We start from the raw sequence: 17,460 nt of genomic DNA on the forward strand, positions 1-17,460 counted from the left end.
GTTTGTATCTGCTTGTGGGTTGCCTTCTTGTTTGTGCGAATGACTCTCCTGAGAAGGCAGTTTAATTAAAGGTCTGTAAGTGCTTTATATAATTATACAAATAAAGTAATTTGGTCATTTTTTTTCAGATTCCTCCAAACAAAATAGATTATGAATATAGTGAACTGATACTATACCAGAATCAAGTGATGAGAGAGGCAGATCTATTTCAGGAGTCTTTGGAACATATAGAAACATATGAGAAACAAATATGTGATAAACTTTTGGTGGAAGAAATTAAAGGTAAGTTGGCTTCCCTTTTTTTAATGGCCTCAAACAGAAAACAAAAAGCTACATATTTTATTCTCTCCTAAGTCTTACATGACACTTGTTATGTATCTGGCAAGTTTCCAAACACTTTATTATTAAGCCATTATTAACTAGTTTAATCCTCATAACAACTCTATGTTGTAGTTATTATATCTATTTTGGAGATGAGGGGAACTGCGGAACTGAGAGATTGACTAACCCCAAGTCATACAGTTTAGTAAACTGGAGAGTGCTGGATTTGAATCCAGATTTCATTCCCTTAAGCGGTATATTATTCTGCCTTCATATTGAATATGTATCTCTGTATATCCATATGTAGTTAATTAAATACAGTGAGAACCATAATTGATGATACTGGGTCATCATGAACACAGAGGTCATTTATTTTCATTATGGGCTAATTATGAAGACAGGATCCCTATAGTTTTAACAGCATTCATCAACAAAGGGTCAAAAAAAATTTTCACAAAGCTTTGCTCATTAGTTCTCTTTACCTGAGCAATATTGTATTAAATTGAATGTCCAGCTAAAATAATAGTTTAGAACCAAAGTTTCATACAGTTGTAGGACCTCTGAAGTCTGAAGCTTAATAAAAATAATAGCTAATATATATTTTAAAACTCTCCTTCTATTTGAGCATGGTAATTGCTTAAACTGCTTTATTTCATTTAATTTTTTAGCACTTTTAAGATGGATACTATTTATTAACCCCATTTTATAGTGGAAGAGACTGAGGCTTAGAGAGGTAAAGGACTTGCCCAAAGTCATCCAGCTTTTTAAGTGGTAGAGTTATAGTTTCCAAGCACATCAACACATCCTTCTGACTTCAGAGCCCTTACTTTTTTCTAAAAAATAGACATTTTCAGGACAGTTTTAGATTCACAGTAAAATCTAGAAAAAGGTACAGAGAGTTGCCATATATCTCTGTATACCCACAGCCTTTCCCACTGTCATGCTCTGTGGGTTTTGACAAATGTATAATGACATGTATTCACCACTATAGTATTATACAAAGTAGTTTCACTGCCCTAAACATCCTTTGTTTCACCTTTCCATCCCTCATTCCTGCAAACCCCTGGCAACCACTGATCTTTTTACCCTCTGCATAGTTTTGCCATTTCCAAAATGTCATATAGTTGCAATCATACAGTATGTAGCCTTTTCAGATTGGTTTTATTTTTGCCAGATCATTTCTTGCCTGAGAAAGATTGGCTTCTTTCACTTAGTAATATATGCCCTTTTTCCTATGCCCATTTCATGAGCTTCTTACTTTTAACCAGTATACTCTTTCTGGTTAATGTGTAGCACATGAGTGATTTAGTTTTTATTGTAATTAATATTAATACCAATATTAATGACACTTTTAAAAGTTATTGATAAAATATGGGTAAATAATTAAATATTCTGATTTCTATCTTGTTCCATTACTTACTGATGGGAGCAAAGAGGAAAAAAGGCAATTATTTTTCCTTTCTGAAATATTATTGTCGTTTCGTGATTAAATCTTAACTCCCTTGGGTTGCTGTTTCTCTTTCTTGATATTTGTCCTGTAGCATCAATAGGAAATGCATTCAATATAATCCATAAGTTAGATTATTTAATCTTAAAAAAAAATAGGGAATGCAGTTGTTAGATTATTTAATCTTAAAAATAAAAACAAATAGGGAATGCAGTTTTTGAAAAGTAAATATGGTACAGTGAAATTAATTCAAGTTAGCATAGGCCGTGAATGGTGGTTCACACCTGTAATCCCAACACTGGGAGGCTGAGGCGGGAGGATTGCTTGAGGTGCAGGATTTCAAGACCAGCCTGAGTAACATAGTGAGACTCCATCTCTACAAAAAATTTAAAAATTATCTGGGGCCGGGCGCGGTGACTCAAGCCTGTAATCCCAGCACTTTGGGAGGCTGAGACAGGCGAATCAGGAGGTCAGGAGATCGAGACCATCCTGGCTAACACGGTGAAACCCCGTCTCTACTAAAAAATACAAAAAAAAAAAACTAGCCGGGCGAGGTGGTGAGCGCCTGTAGTCCCAGCTACTTGGGAGGCTGAGGCAGGAGAATGGCATAAACCCCGGAGGCGGAGCTTGCAGTGAGCTGAGATCCGGCCACTGCACTCCAGCCTGGGCGACAGAGCGAGACTCCGTCTCAAACAAACAAACAAAAATAAATAAAAATTATCTGGGTATGGTGGTTCATGCCTGTGGTCTCAGCTATTTGGGAGACTGAGAAGGGAGGATTGCCTGAGCCTGGGAGGTTGAGGCAGCAGTGAGCTGTGATTGTGCCACTAGCACTTCAGCCTGGATGACAGAGCAAGACCTTGTCTCAAAAAACAAAAATAAATCTGCAGATTGCCTATAGTCACCTTTATCCTTATATTGCTAGTGAGGGTAATTTGGGGGCCATTAATTTGAATACATAGCTCATGCTTTGTATTATCTACAGAGACAGATCATGGTATTATTTTTAGATTTTCACTGAACTTTGCAGGTCCAGAGACCTTTGATATTCACACAGTTTTCTTTGTGGTCATTAACTTTTTACGATCCTTTAAAAAGCTTTAAAAGTTGGAGATTTCTGCTTATGTATGAATATGTAGGGGTGTGTGTATGTGTGTGTGTGTATATATATATATATTTGTCCTATGCATTCCTTTGCTTCCTGGTAGTAGCAAGTAACAGATGTTTTTCGAAAATGAAAAATATGCTGTTGTCTTATTATATCTGGGATAAGCAGGGTAACAATTGGCCAGAAGATAATCGTGGAGGAATTGGGCACATTTAAAGTTTTCAGTAGCAGATATTTATATGTATTCATTATGTGACAGGCAATGTGCTAACTACCCACTTTTCTCCCCGTCACAAAGCTAGTTAGTGGTGGAGTTGGTAATTATTCCTAGTTCAGTCTAATTGTAGAGTTTGAGTGATATATAAAAATAGTAAAATAATAGTACATAAAACCTGCTATAATGTACTGCCTCCTCCAACATGATGAAAGGAGAAATAGGATGACTTGAAGACATTTTAAAGGGTTGTTTGAAATAGATTGTTTGGGGAATGAGTAATTTTGAGGGCAGGAAGCTGAGGTATGTTCTTTTTTGAGACTCTCCCCTTTATCTTGGATTAGGTGTGTTTCCATCGTATTAGAGAGGTCTGGGTCCTCATTCTCCACACCTCCTCCTAATTTGTGTGGCTTAGTAAAAGGATTTGACCTTTTACCGACCCACTCAGCTAATCTGTACATGAACGTGGCTTGTGTGGTTTCCTATTATAAAGCGGTGTTTAGTGTTATAATTTCACTGAGTTAAACTTCTCCAGTTTTAGTGATCTTGAAAGGAAACAATGAGAATTGAGTGGAGAATTAATACATGAACTGATAGGAAAGATATATCCAAATCTTGTAGTAGGAAGATAGGAATGTTCCCTAGAATTATTTGCCAGTCTAATTTTGATGTGTTTGTGTGTGTCTTTAGTTATTTGAAAGGGTATGATATGTGTGTAATGCAAAAGTTTTTTTTACTAACAAATTAATGTCCTACTTATGTGTTTGGAGTGTAAGAGGGAGCCAAAAATGAAGGTTCACTTCTGAAGGCAAGCTTCTGAAGGCAAGCTATGCTTAGTTGCATAAACTGCTACGCGTCCAAAGGGGAAGTTCTGTCTTTTTAACCATCTCTTCATTGATAATGCTTAGTGAAGTCCCTGGGGTCAGATAGATAGGTAATGTTTAAAATGAATATGTCTTTAAACTTAATTTCAGGGGAAATACTGTTGAAATTGGGAAGATTAAAAGAAGCCAGTGAAGTGTTCAAAAACTTGATTGATCGGAATGCAGAAAATTGGTGTTATTATGAAGGCTTGGAAAAAGCTCTACAAATTAGTATGTAATGATTTTTCTCCTTTTTCTCATAACTACTGTTTTGAAGTATAATAAAATGTAAAGTTGTAATAATACTTGAGAACAAACAATTTTAGCATTAGTATTCATTTTTCCATTTAGTAAAATTATAGGTTAAACATGGGAGTGAAAATGAATTCAAATAGTTACACTTAAGTGTAAGTGCTTGCAGATATTTTAGGTCCCTTGACCCCTTACCTGTGATGGTGTTGGGAGGTGAGGCAAAAACAAAACAAAGCAAAACAAAACAAAACAAAATACCAATTTAGAGTAGAGACATGGGAAAGAAAATGAGCATTCCCTTTCTGGGAAGTGTTGTAACTATTTAATATTTTAAAACCGTTAGACATTCATTACTGTCAACCTCTAAATAATAATTGGGCCAAACAATTACTGTTGAGGGTATTTGCTTTGATTTCAAACTAGGCTAATTTGTGTAGAGCAAAATGTTACATATCTTCCTTTGAAATTAGGTAACTTTGACCCTTTTTAGAAATCTAGTGTGAGTCCAAGACTTTTGTAATTTTTCATAATTAAGTGTTGGTAGGAACTGTTAATATTCCTAAAATCATATTTACTCATGAATAAATGTATTCCTGAAATAATTATGAAACTGGCTCAAAGATGTTGAAACAGCAGAATTTTATTTATTTTTTTATTTATTTTTTTTTTTAGAATTTTTAAATTTAAAAAGTTTAATAAAGCCGGGCGCGGTGGCTCAAGCCTGTAATCCCAGCACTTTGGGAGGCCGAGACGGGCGGATCACGAGGTCAGGAGATCGAGACCATCCTGGCTAACCTGGTGAAACCCCATCTCTACTAAAAACTACAAAAAACTGGCCGGGCGAGGTGGCGGGCGTCTGTGGTCCCAGCTACTCGGGAGGCCGAAGCAGGAGAATGGCGTAAACCCAGCAGGCGGAGCTTGCAGTGAGCCGAGATCCGGCCACTGCACTCCAGCCTGGGCAACAGAGCGAGACTCCGTCTCAAAAAAAAAAAAAAAAAAAAAAAAAAAGTTTGGTAAACAGGTAGCTACCCACATTCATTTATAGTAGTATAAGCTACAAGAAAAGTTTAATTGTTGTATCCTCACTAGTATTAATTCAGATGTTCTTTTTATGTTTAAAATTTTACACTGCAAATTGTTAAAAGTTTATTTTCTTAAATATTTTTAAGAAAATGATTAAAATCACAATATTGATTAAAGTAATAATCTGAAGAAAACAGCAAAATTCATATGCATGAAGGTTGAAAACATGGGTTAACTATGATTTTTCTTTAAAGTAGTAACATTACAATTAATAAAAATATTTTAATGTTTTACTAAAATGAATAATATGTTCCATATATCAGGATTCTTGGTTACTATAAAATGTATTGATTACAAAACTAATTACACTACTTTATTGTTTTAGGTAACTTATGACCTTTCCTTCCTCATAGTAAGTTCTGGAGCTTCAACTTGTGACTTTAAGTAGGATATTGAATTTGTTTAGTTTTGTCTTAATTTGATTACATTTATACGGCTTGTTATATCTAGGGTAGTGGAGAATTTTTTTCATACTTGGTGCTTGTCTTTCTCTAAGATGAGGCATGAATATGAGAGTATTTTTAAAATATTTATATGCAGTAGGATTTATATATTAGTATAAGGGTCTTTAATATTTTGTGAAGTCTCCAAATTACTAACAGAGAGTGAGGGTTTTTTTCCCCCCCACATATATCTTTGGTCTTAAAATCCAACCAAATTGGAGCTCCAAAACATATTATTGGGGGAAGGAATGAGTCTAAACAAGATCACACCTCTTCAAGCATGGTGTTTACAATCTTGATGCTTGATATTAATGTTGAGTGTCAATACTTATAAACACTACATTCACTACAGAGATACCTTGTCTGCTAGCACCCAGGGTTATTCTTAGGATAGTTATTTTTCTGTGGTTTAGACGACAGAATTTGGATTAAGATCTACTTAAAACGTTATAGTTCTAAAACAGGTTTGCTTTTTCTTAAAATTCCACTATAAATTATAGCTTATAAATCTCTTTTTGTGAATTATGCAGGACATTATTTTAGAAAGATAAACTACACCCAGATCCTGTTTGCTTGCATATTGTTGTTTCAGAGTAACAAGTAGTTTATGTATAGATACATCCTTTATGTGGTACTATAAAATTAGGTGACTCTTGGGAGGGAAGATACAACTTTCTGTTAGAAGTATAATTTTGTCTTTTGGAAGGATAATGGACTTTCATTGAAGATTTTAAGTGTTAATGTTAACATGGAAGTTTAGTTTATCTTTTTATATTTTAAACATTTGCAATCATAATCCTAAAACTGTTGCTCCTTTGAGCCTAATCAACAGACATTATAGGCTTTTATGGGGATATATGTAGGTTTCTTTGGTTCAGAGTGTTTACGTAAGATATGTTATTAGAGATACATTATAAAAAGATTTTCTTTTCCATGAGTTGTATGCTAAAGGAATATAGAGAAGTGCAGCATATCTTGAGTCTGTGATGGCTTGTATATGTGATTTGGGTTGTATTTAGAATCTTGCAATGAAACAAGTTTTGGATTTCTCTGGAGATGAGTTTAAAAACAGTGACTTAACTGATTATAGTATTTCGCCACCACAGAGTTTTACATGTCATTTTTGCCAAAATTGAAAGCAGCTTTAATATTGTTAATGCAGTTTTATTTACAACAACATTTTAAAAGTTTGTTAGCATTTTACCATGGATAAAAGTTTTGATGCTATGAATCTCACCCATATTTACTGATAATAGGCACTTTGGAAGAGAGGCTTCAAATTTATGAAGAAATTAGTAAGCAGCACCCCAAAGCAATTACACCCAGAAGATTACCTTTGACTCTTGTCCCAGGTAATATTAGGATGTCTTTTATAATACTAATTATTTGCCGAAATTACTCAATGTTAATTTATATTTTGGAAACGTGTTTCTGTTAGGGAGTTTATGTCTACAGCAGTCTTGGAGTTGGGAGTGAACAGTTGTGAATTTATTATTTATCTGTTAATAAGAGTGTTATACTTCAATGTGTAGCTAAATGTTGATTTTAATATTTGAAGTTATCTATATAAATATAAAACTGCTTTTCTTAAGTTGATCTCATAGAGGTAGAAAGTAGAATGATAGATACCAGAGCTGGCAAGGGGGGTGTAGGGGGGAGATGAAGAGAGGTTGGTTAATGGGTACAAACATACAGTTAGATAGAAGGAATAAGTTTCAGTGTTTGCAGAGTAAGGGGACTGTAGTTAAGAACAATATATGATATATTTCAGGATAGCAAAAGAGAGGACTTGAAATGTTCCCAACACATAGAAATGATAAGTAATCAAGGCGATAGATACCCTGAATACCCGGACTTGATCATTACACGTTCTGTGTATGTAACAAGATATCATGTACTGCCTAAGTATGTGCAAATATTATGTATTGGTAGAAAAACTGCTTGTCTTATGTGACTTTTAAAAAAGCACCATATTTAGAAGGTAAATTCCCTGTAATTAGTGACAAATTATATGTAGTATCATGATTTGAGTGGTAAAAGTTTTAAAGTTTTTTTTTTTTTTTTGAGTCAAGGTCTTGCCCTGTTACCAGGCTGAAGCTGGAGTGTAGTGGCACAATCACTACAGCCTCAAACCCCTGGGCTCAAGCTATAGTTTTGAAGTTTTATATCTTCTTTTTTGAGCATACATTCAAAGAAATAGTTGTGAGCTATTTGCACCCACCACGGTGTTTTAAGAACAGAATGTCATCATTCCCTCGGTTAGCCACTTTCCTGAGTTTTGCTTTTTATCATGCCATTACTTTTATTTTTAGAGCTCCATGTATTTTGTATTCCTGAAAATAAAAACAGCTTTTGTACTTTATATAACTAGGAGTACTCTGGTACGTATTCTGTGATTTGCTTTTATTGTACAATAGGATATTCATGACCTTGAGTCGAGTTATTGTATGTAGCTGAACTCATTTACTTTTGGGCTACATAGGAGGTGGACAGTATATTAGCTCTTCAGGTAGCTAATATCTTTGTTGAGTTTTTTAAAAAGTATATGTTTTTGTTGAAGTCTTTATTTTTAGTTGTAAGTACTAGAGATTATGAATTGTATATTGGGACTTCTGGTATTTTGATACAAGTCAGACTCTACAAAGCTAATATAACTTAAACGTATTCTGGAGAGGTGAGGAGTATATTTTATATTCTCAGAGTGGCAAATATTTGTTTAAATTCTTGGGTTATAAGTTTATTTTTACCAAAAGATTGATGAAAATTAAAAATTTTTAGTTGGCTTGTGAAATATGTGAAATACCCTTTAGAAATGTATTTGATTAGACAGTAGATAGAAGTTGATTTTAAAAATTCATTTTATACTATTGCATTTCAGTTCCACATATGAAGAGTAGTATTCTTCTGATCCTCCATTTTGTTTTGTTTTGTTTTGTTTTTGTAGAATACAGGGAGCAAATTTCTCTAATGTTTTCCAGGGAACATTAAGTCCAAGTGGATATTAATAGGCTTGGTGGGGAGGTTGTTGGTGTGCTTGTGCTTGGGCTGTTCTTCAGCCAAGTAAGTTTGGGAAACTGGGTTAGACACAGCTATCAGGTTTCTATAGGACTTCTCAGAGCTTTTAATATACACTTTGTGAATTTCAAAGATGGGAGTATATGCGTAGTGAGGAGTATTTTCCCTAATAAAAGTGTCTTGTGGAAGATGCTTAAGCTTACATTTCTGTATTTCTTCCTTCTTCTCTTTGTTTTAAAAAATAATAGCTTTTTTGAAATATAATTCATATACCATAAACTTCACTTTTAAAAAGTGTGCAATTCAGTGTTTTAGTGTATTAATCATGTTGTGCAACCATCATCTCTGTCTGCTTTCAGAAATTTTTCATGACCCCAAAAAGAAACCCCATACCTATTTCACTCTCTATCACCCCTCAACCATAGTAGCTGGCAACCACCAGTCTACTTTCTGTACCTGTGAATTTGCCTGTTTTTGGACCTTTCAAATAAATGGAATCATACCATATGTGGTCTTTAGTGCCTGACTTCTCCTCCTTTTATTGGTCTCAACGTATATTTTGTGTTTCACAATATATTGTGTGTGGGGGGGAATATTTCCTTGGGAGCTTTAAACTGCATTCATATGCTTCTTGGGAAAGAAAGAAACCTCGCTTAGCTTTAAGATTACGAACAAGACTTCTTTGTTCTCTTTTTCTCATTTGGAACATGGAGCTTCAGATTTATACTGCCTACATTTATTTCCATAGGCAATATAAGTTTGCTAAAAGCCCTCAATACGTGGCAGTATAGGGTAGGAAATACATTTTTACTGAAAGAGCCTAGAGTTTTTTTTACTGTAAAGTGTGATCTAGGTTAAAGTGGAACCATCCTAGACTCTCTTGGACATGCTGTCTTTGAAATGTCATAAAAGTCTTTTTACAAAACAGGTCTCAGTGGAGGGGTCTGATGGCATGGGCTTTCAAGGTCATCATCAGTTTGAGATTCTGACATATGTGTATTTACAAGGCTCCAGTGAATATATATAAAATTATGCAAATATTTAATTTTATCTGTGCAAAACCAAATATTTCATGATTTTTTTGCCTGTCTAGAAATGCTTTCATGATCAATTAGAAAACCATTTTGGCATTATCAAAAGCAGTAAGATCTTCCTCAAGAAAAATGATGCATCTTGAGAATGCAAGGTGAAAGTTTTGATAAAGCCTTTCCATTTTTTAGATAAAAGGGCTTCATACCACAGAACAATAAGGAAATTTTCTAACACCCGAAAATATTAAGTGCTGCTCTAAAAATAATGAAGGGATAAAGGTACTTTTCAAAATAATTAGTTCAATTCATCATGTTCTATTATGCACTGGCTGAAGGGTAGAGAGAGGGAAGGAGATAATCCAGAGTATTAAACATAATATACTAATTAAATTTTGCTCCATTATTTAGAATGGATTTCCAGTGAATCAGAAACAGACTATTCTTGCTGTTTACACTAATTATTTTAGGAATTAGTATAAACAGGGACATCATGTTTTGGGAACATCATGCTATGTATCTATCTGAGAATTATTCAGGTAACCTTTTTTGTGAGCAGTAATGCTAAAGAGGCACATAATAATTGATGAAAAAAATGAGATGGATAAATCATAAGTAATTTGGGGATATGGTGTGTGACTAAGCAGTTGGGTAGCTGTGTCGGCTTCTTGTTTAGGTGATAAATTCACACAGTTGCCAATTAGGTAAAAAGTTTATAAGTTCATGAAGTCTTTTTCTTGTCTGTCCCTTGGCAACTAAGTTTACTTCCCCTGCAGACATCCATTGTGATCAGCTGATGGTGTATTCTTCTACAAATATGTTGTGCATGTGTGAGCAAAAATGTGTGTAGGAGATTTGTTTAAGGTCACACCCCGCACCCTGCTTTTTGCAAACATGCGGTAGCATGGATTGATGGATTGCTGCGAACCTGGGTTTTCTTTCCACTTAACTCCGTATTTGGAGATTAGTCCTGGATCAGCACTTAAAGAGCTTTGTCATTTTTTTCATACCTGCACAGTCTAATAAATCAGATTTGCCAATGTGATCTGAATAGACTGAGAAAGTTGACAAAGGAGGAGTTCAGAGTAGCCTCTGCCGTGTAGATAAAAGGCTTGTTTTCTCAGTGGTTGATTGCAAGTATAGAAAACAAAATATTAACTTTAAAATATAAAAACTGTCAGATATCAGAGAAGATGAGGCATTTATTGAGTGATTACTATATGGAAGACATTGTTTATTGTTATGTCTTACCTCGTTTGAGCCATACAAGTGTACTCTTGAGGCCAGTGATGGTATTGCCTTCATTTTACAGTGATAAAACCGAGGTTTTTAATGGACAAGTTATTTGCCCAAGGTTGCACACAATTAAGTGGAGAAGTCTGCATTCCTCTAAGAAACAGCGTCTCTTATTGTCTCCCACAATATTGTTAGCTTTTGTCGTACACCAGAGGAATTACTGGAAAGATGCCGTCTCTGAAACTGTTTTTGACTTTTAAAGAAGCAATGGTGTGTAATTTAACCCAGGATGAAGTTTTATGTTGTCTTTGTAATCTGTGATTTTTCAAAAGACCAGTATTGGCCAGGCGTGATGACTCACACTTGTAATGCCAGCACTTTGGGAGGCCAAGGCAGGTGGATGATGAGGTCAAGAGATTGAGACTATCCTGGCCAACTTGGTGAAATCCTGTCTCTACTAAAAATACAAAAATTAGCTGGGCGTTGTGGCACACGCCTGTAGTCTCAGCTACTTGGGAGGCTGAGGCAGGAGAATTGCTTGAACCTGGAAGGTGGAGGTTGCAGTGAGCTGAGACCACACCACTTCACTCCAGCCTGGGTGACAGTGTGAGACTCTGTCTCAAAACAAAAACAAAAACACCCCAGTATTTTGTGTATGATCTAAGAGATTAGAGATTATCTGAATACAGTCTTTATAGTTAATGGAGTTACATTTTTGTATGACATTTAATTATATTGAGTATGCATGCATGTTTTGTTCAACATGGTCAGTCACAACAAATAAAAATAACCATTTTGGGTTGTTAGATTTTGTTGTGCGGTGTTGTGATTCATTAAGAAATCTTAGGAGGTCATTTCAATCATCCTACTTGAGGCTAAATCGTTCATGACATATATGTGGTTTTTTTTTCCCCAAATGATTAGGTAAATCCATGTCCTTATGTATTAGTCCATACTGTCAAAAAGTTCTTATATCTCTGTATTTAAAATTAAAATTCTTTGAATACTCTCTGCTTTCAAAAGGTGATGACAAAAATCATTTGTAGGGGTTTAGCAATGAAAGAATTATGTACTTGATGTTGCAAACAGATTGTTTATTTTAGTTCTAATGTTAGAATACCCAGGGCTTAGTCTAATGTCTAACATCAATTTACTTTATTGTTGGCCTCACTCACTGAGATGTTAAGTTCTCTAGGGTAGAATTAATTTTTTTTTTTTTTTAATTTTAATCACTGCTATATCCCCAATACCTAGAACAGTGCCTGGCATGTAGTAAGTGCTTGACACATTATTGTGGAATGAATGAATGAATGAATGTTGAAGTAAATGACAAATCGATTTGGGAAGACATTTGCAAATACCAACTTAGTGTTTAAAAAGATCTTGTGGCTATCACTTGAATATAGTGCTGGTTACAATAGTCTGCTGCAGAGTGCTTTTTACATATCTGCAGGGTTTTGAGCTGTAGACTGAGTGTGCTAGTCAGTGAGAGATTAGGAAAGATATTTGATATTGTGCTAAATTCAGAATGGATAGTTGATAACTTTTACTCTAAAAACTGTTTGACTTTTTGGGTTTATAAATTGGATAGGAGCATAATTGTTTCTGAGGGAGCTTTATTTTTACTTAGAAAATCATTTTAAGAATTGTTTGCATGAAACAAAGAATAATAAAGTATGCTTTTGTTTCTAGGTGAAAGATTTAGAGAACTAATGGATAAGTTCCTGAGGGTTAACTTCAGTAAAGGATGCCCACCCTTGTTTACTACTTTGAAATCTTTATATTACAATACAGAAAAGGTAAAATTTGGTATTTATTCAGATTTGCTTTAGTCTTTTTACTAAATTGTAGAAAGATGTCCATGTAAATAATGTGCTATTACTTAAGCATTTTCTCTGTTTTAGTAATGTTACTTTACTTTCAGTCTAATAATGTACTGAAATTATATGCCTGTAGTATAAGTGATATCAAAGTAAGAGGGTTTATGAAAGCACTAAAATTATAAAGGTTGTTTATTTTTAATGGATATACTTCTTTTAGTAGCATTTTAAATTTGACATATTTACCAAAGGTATATATTTATTCTATGATGATTATTTTATGGTACGATTATGGATTTTTAAATTAGTTATGCATGCATTTAAAGTTAGAGCTTGAGTAATTGAGTTAGTGCAACAGTAAAATGCAGTTTGGTCAAATTACTGGTGTAAATTACTAGTTTTAATCAATAGGCTGCATTTTAATAAATACAGATTTAGCTAGTTCTTGAATAAAGAATTGTCTTTCTGCTTTTTAAAATTAGAAAATAGGCCAGGCGCGGTGGCTCACGCCTGTAATCCTAGCATTTTGGGAGGCCGAGGCGGGCAGATCACGAGGTCAGGAGATGGAGACCATCTATGGTGAAACCCCATCTCTAATAAAAATTTTAAAAATTAGCCTGGCATGGTGGTGGCCACCTGTAGTCCCACCTACTTGGGAAGCTGAGGCAGGAGAATGCCGGGAACCCGAGAGGTGGAGCTTGCATTGAGCTGAGATTGCACCACTGCACTCCAGCCCTGGGTGACAGAGTGAGGCTCCGTCTCAAAAAAAAATTTTTTTTAGAAAATAGGCACTTAAATCTTGGTCTTAAATTAGAAAGACAATTAAAAGTTAATAGAAAGCAAGTTATACTTTTATTTCCAAGTGTTGCTTCTTACTTTTTAAAGTCTAAAATCTTGTTGTCTTTTCCGTAGTCAGTTTTTTAAAGTTACTAGTGGATAAGGAAAAGATTTTATTAGAAATGCCAAAACAATTTTTAGTTAAGCTTCTTTCATTTTTTATTTATTTAGCTTTGATTCATAATAATTTGTAAATTTGCACTGATTGTGAATAATACAATGTTGGAAATATCAGTTGTAGATATAGCTGATTGGCATTTTCCTACCGGTGGCAGCAGGTTTCATAAACAAAAGAAACAACTGATGATCTCTAGTACCCAATTAGAATAAAACATCATTTATGTTAAAACAAAAACAAAAACAAAACTCTTACGATTCTTTAATGTCTGTTGTATGGTCTATTTGACTGCAGTGTTTCTGCTGTCAGTTTTTTGAGAAATAGTGATTGATTCCTATGTAAACGTGTACCCAGTGCCTGCCAATAATTTCTCTAGATTATTTAACATTGGGTAAAATTCTTTTGTTCTTTTTGGTGAGGGTGACAGAGAAGAAAGGTTGGATAAAATGTCAGAAATAAAAAGAAATCTTATGTATGTGAATTAGAGTACTACTTTTATAACGGTCTTGCAGCAGCTGCTGACTACAGTGGACATTAAAGCATTTGTTTCTCTTAAGCTATTACAGGGCTTTCACAGGGTGTTGTTCGCAGGCATAGGCTTTTTACTTTTTTTTTTTTTTTTTTTTGAGACGGAGTCTCGCTCTGTCGCCCAGGCTGGAGTGCAGTGGCCAGATCTCAGCTCACTGCAAGCTCCACCTCCCGGGTTTACGCCATTCTCCTGCCTCAGCCTCCCAAGTAGCTGGGACTACAGGCGCCCGCCACCTCGCCCAGCTAGTTTTTTGTACTTTTTAGTAGAGACGGGGTTTCACCGTATTAACCAGGATGGTCTCGATCTCCTGACCTCGTGATCCGCCCGTCTCGGCCTCCCAAAGTGCTGAGATTACAGGCTTGAGCCACCGCGCCCGGCCGGCTTTTTACTTTTTAAAAATTCTTCCAATATTGATCCAAAGTTGCCATTACAAAAATGTTGAACATTTTTTTGGTATTTTATATAAAGCATGAAAATTATATTTTTGAATAAGGCACTGAGAATACACTAATTCATATAGGAACCGTCTCTTTAGTTTAATTTTAAAGCAAGCAACAGGAATGCTATTAGAAATGCCAGAAGACCAAATGTGTTTGCAAAATGAATTAAACTGCAGAAAATTGAGCTCAAGTTATCTCAATTTAGTATAGTGAGAAAAAATTTGCAAGTCTAAGAACTGTTTCTCAAAAAATTTTGGCCACATGTATCTGTAATTACTTATGAGAACCTTTTATTTATTTATTTTTTAATATTTATTTTTTAGTTAAATTTTGTAAGTTTTGTGTTTGACTTTTTTTGTAGTTTCAAAGAAATTATTTCAGTAGTTTTTGGGGAACAGATGGTGTATGATTACACAGATAAGTTATTTACTGGTGATTTCTGAGATTTTGGTACACCCATCACCTGAGCAGTGTACACTGCACCCCATGAAACCATTTTAAAAACTGCACATTTCTAATCAGCAGTGAAACCTGTTTTTGGCAGTTAGGTGGGTTTTTAACTTTCAAGGAAGGATTTCAAGGAGGTGAAGTCTGATAAACATTTATTGTTTGTAAGTTTCCAAATATTATAGAGTAATTCATGTTGGTAGCATGAAAATGAAATTGTCTTTTGAAGTTAGTTTAAAATGTAGTACATTTGCAAGAAATGTATTTCTTAAATGTCTCCAGCATTTTAATTTTTTTTGACAAACTAGAGTTTGGGTAGAGTGGAAGGCAATGAGTGATTGTCAGACAAATTCCATAACGTTTTTTTTTGTTGTTGTTTTTGTTTTTTTGAGATGGAGTCCCGCTCTGTCACCCAGGCTGGAGTGTAGTAGCGCTATCTTGGCTCACTGCAACCTCTGCCTCCCGGGTTCAAACGATTCTCCTGCTTCAGTCTCCCAAGTAGCTGGGAATACAGGTGCCTGCCACCATGCCCAGCTAATTTTTTGTATTTTTAGTAGAGACAGGGTTTCATGATGTTGACCAGGCTGGTCTTGAACTCTGTCCTTAAGCGATTCGCCTACTTTGGCCTCCCAAAGTGTGGGATTACAGGCATGAGCCACTGCGCCCGGCCAAGTTCCATAAGGTTTTTTAAAACATAGGTAGGTATTTGAAATGGCCCTCATTTTACTTTTGTCAATGAGGTTTTGGAAGGAATCTTTGGTGAAGAAAAGGAGAAATTTTCATTTTCCCAGCTTTCTTTAATGTTGAAATAGAATCTATAAATTCTGATATCAAGGTGTTATTTTCTTTTGTAAATAAGAATAAAATGTTACTAAAAATATATTTATACCCCTTTTAAGTTAGATTTTGTTAAAGTTAATATTGTTTTCTTATTCGTTCGAATATAGATGTCCTGTCCATAACAGATAACTTGCTGAGATGATATACATTTGCTTACTTGTTTTGAAAAGTACTTAAAAAAAATTGCCAGTCTTTGAGTGAGGCTTTGGGGGTCTATCAATTTTGTTGATCTTTTCAAAAAAAACCAACTCCTGGATTCGTTGATTTTTTTTTTTTGAAGGGTTTTTTGTGTCTGTATCTCCTTCAGTTCTGCTCTGATCTTAGTTATTTCTTGCCTTCTGCTAGCTTTTGAATTTGTTTGCCCTCACTTCTCTAATACTTTTAATTGCGATGTTAGGGTGTCAGTTTTAGATCTTTCCTGCTTTCTCTTGTAGGCATTTAGTGCTATAAATTTCCCTCTACACACTGCTTTAAATGTGTCCCAGAGATTCTGGTACATTTTGTCTTTGTCCTCATTGATTTCAAAGAACATCTTTATTTCTGCCTTCATTTTGTTATTTACCCAGTAGTCATTCAGGAGCAGGTTGTTCAGTTTCCATGTAGTTGTGTGGTTTTGAGTGAGTTTCTTAATCCTGAGTTCTGATTTGATTGCACTGTGGTCTGAGAGACAAGTTTGTTGTGATTCGTGTTCTTTTACATTTGCGGAAGAGTGCTTTGCTTCCAATTATGTGGTCAGTTTTAGAATAAGTGCGATGTGGTGCTGAGAAGGTGTATCTTCAGTTGATTTGGGGTGGAGAGCTCTGTAGATGTCTATTAGGTCTGCTTGGTACAGAGATGAGTTCAAGTCCTGGATATCCTTGTTAACCTATAGAAAATATTTTTTATGTACCTTAAATCTGTTAAGTAGTATTAAACTAAACAAACAATTTAGGTTGCTATATATAGCATAGGGATTCCAGTGTCTGTCATGCCTTACTGAAATAGTATCATTTTTACTGAAGATAATGGTAAGAATATTTCTAACTTAATTTTTTGTGGATGTCATCTCATTGAAAATATCAGTTGTGTATTTATAGGTAATAACCACCTTTAAATGTTCTGGTAATATGTACTGTTTTCTTCTTATGAGTAGTTAAAAGAAAAAGGGGACAACTTGCCAGCCATGGTGGCTTACGCCTGTAATCCAGCACTTTGGGAGGCTGAGGTGGGAGGATCACTTGAGACCAGGAGTTCAAGACAAGCCTGGCAACATAACAAGAGTCCATCTCTACAAAAAATGAAAACAATTAGTTGGTCATAGTGGCATGTGCCTTCTCTCCCAGCTACTTGGGAGGCTGAGGTGGAAGGATCCCGTGAGCCTTGGAGGACAAGGCTGCAGTGAGCTGTGATCAGGCCGCTGTACTCCAGCCTATGTGACAG

At 35.1% G+C, this 17,460-nt stretch overlaps 1 protein-coding gene across 3 annotated transcripts in view; it reads left to right on the top strand.

The window, feature by feature from the left end:
* The window catches only part of NAA16 (N(alpha)-acetyltransferase 16, NatA auxiliary subunit), a 67,755-nt gene that overhangs the window by 14,875 nt on the left and 35,420 nt on the right, over nt 1-17,460 (top strand). For 2 of the 3 annotated variants that reach the window (XR_003116514.1, XM_025364624.1), the window contains exons 6-8: nt 129-282; nt 4,065-4,184; nt 6,988-7,083. Coding sequence is in view for 2 of the 3 variants with exons in the window: in XM_025364624.1 (XP_025220409.1) it covers nt 129-282; nt 4,065-4,184; nt 6,988-7,083 (370 nt within the window). In the remaining variant the exon portion in view is untranslated. Of the gene's footprint in view, nt 1-128; nt 283-4,064; nt 4,185-6,987; nt 7,084-12,702; nt 12,810-17,460 lie in introns of all 3 variants that reach the window. The other variant, XM_025364623.1, reaches the window with a different exon arrangement.

Source organism: Theropithecus gelada, chromosome 17, assembly GCF_003255815.1.
Source record: "Theropithecus gelada isolate Dixy chromosome 17, Tgel_1.0, whole genome shotgun sequence".
NCBI classification, from domain to species: domain Eukaryota; kingdom Metazoa; phylum Chordata; class Mammalia; order Primates; family Cercopithecidae; genus Theropithecus; species Theropithecus gelada.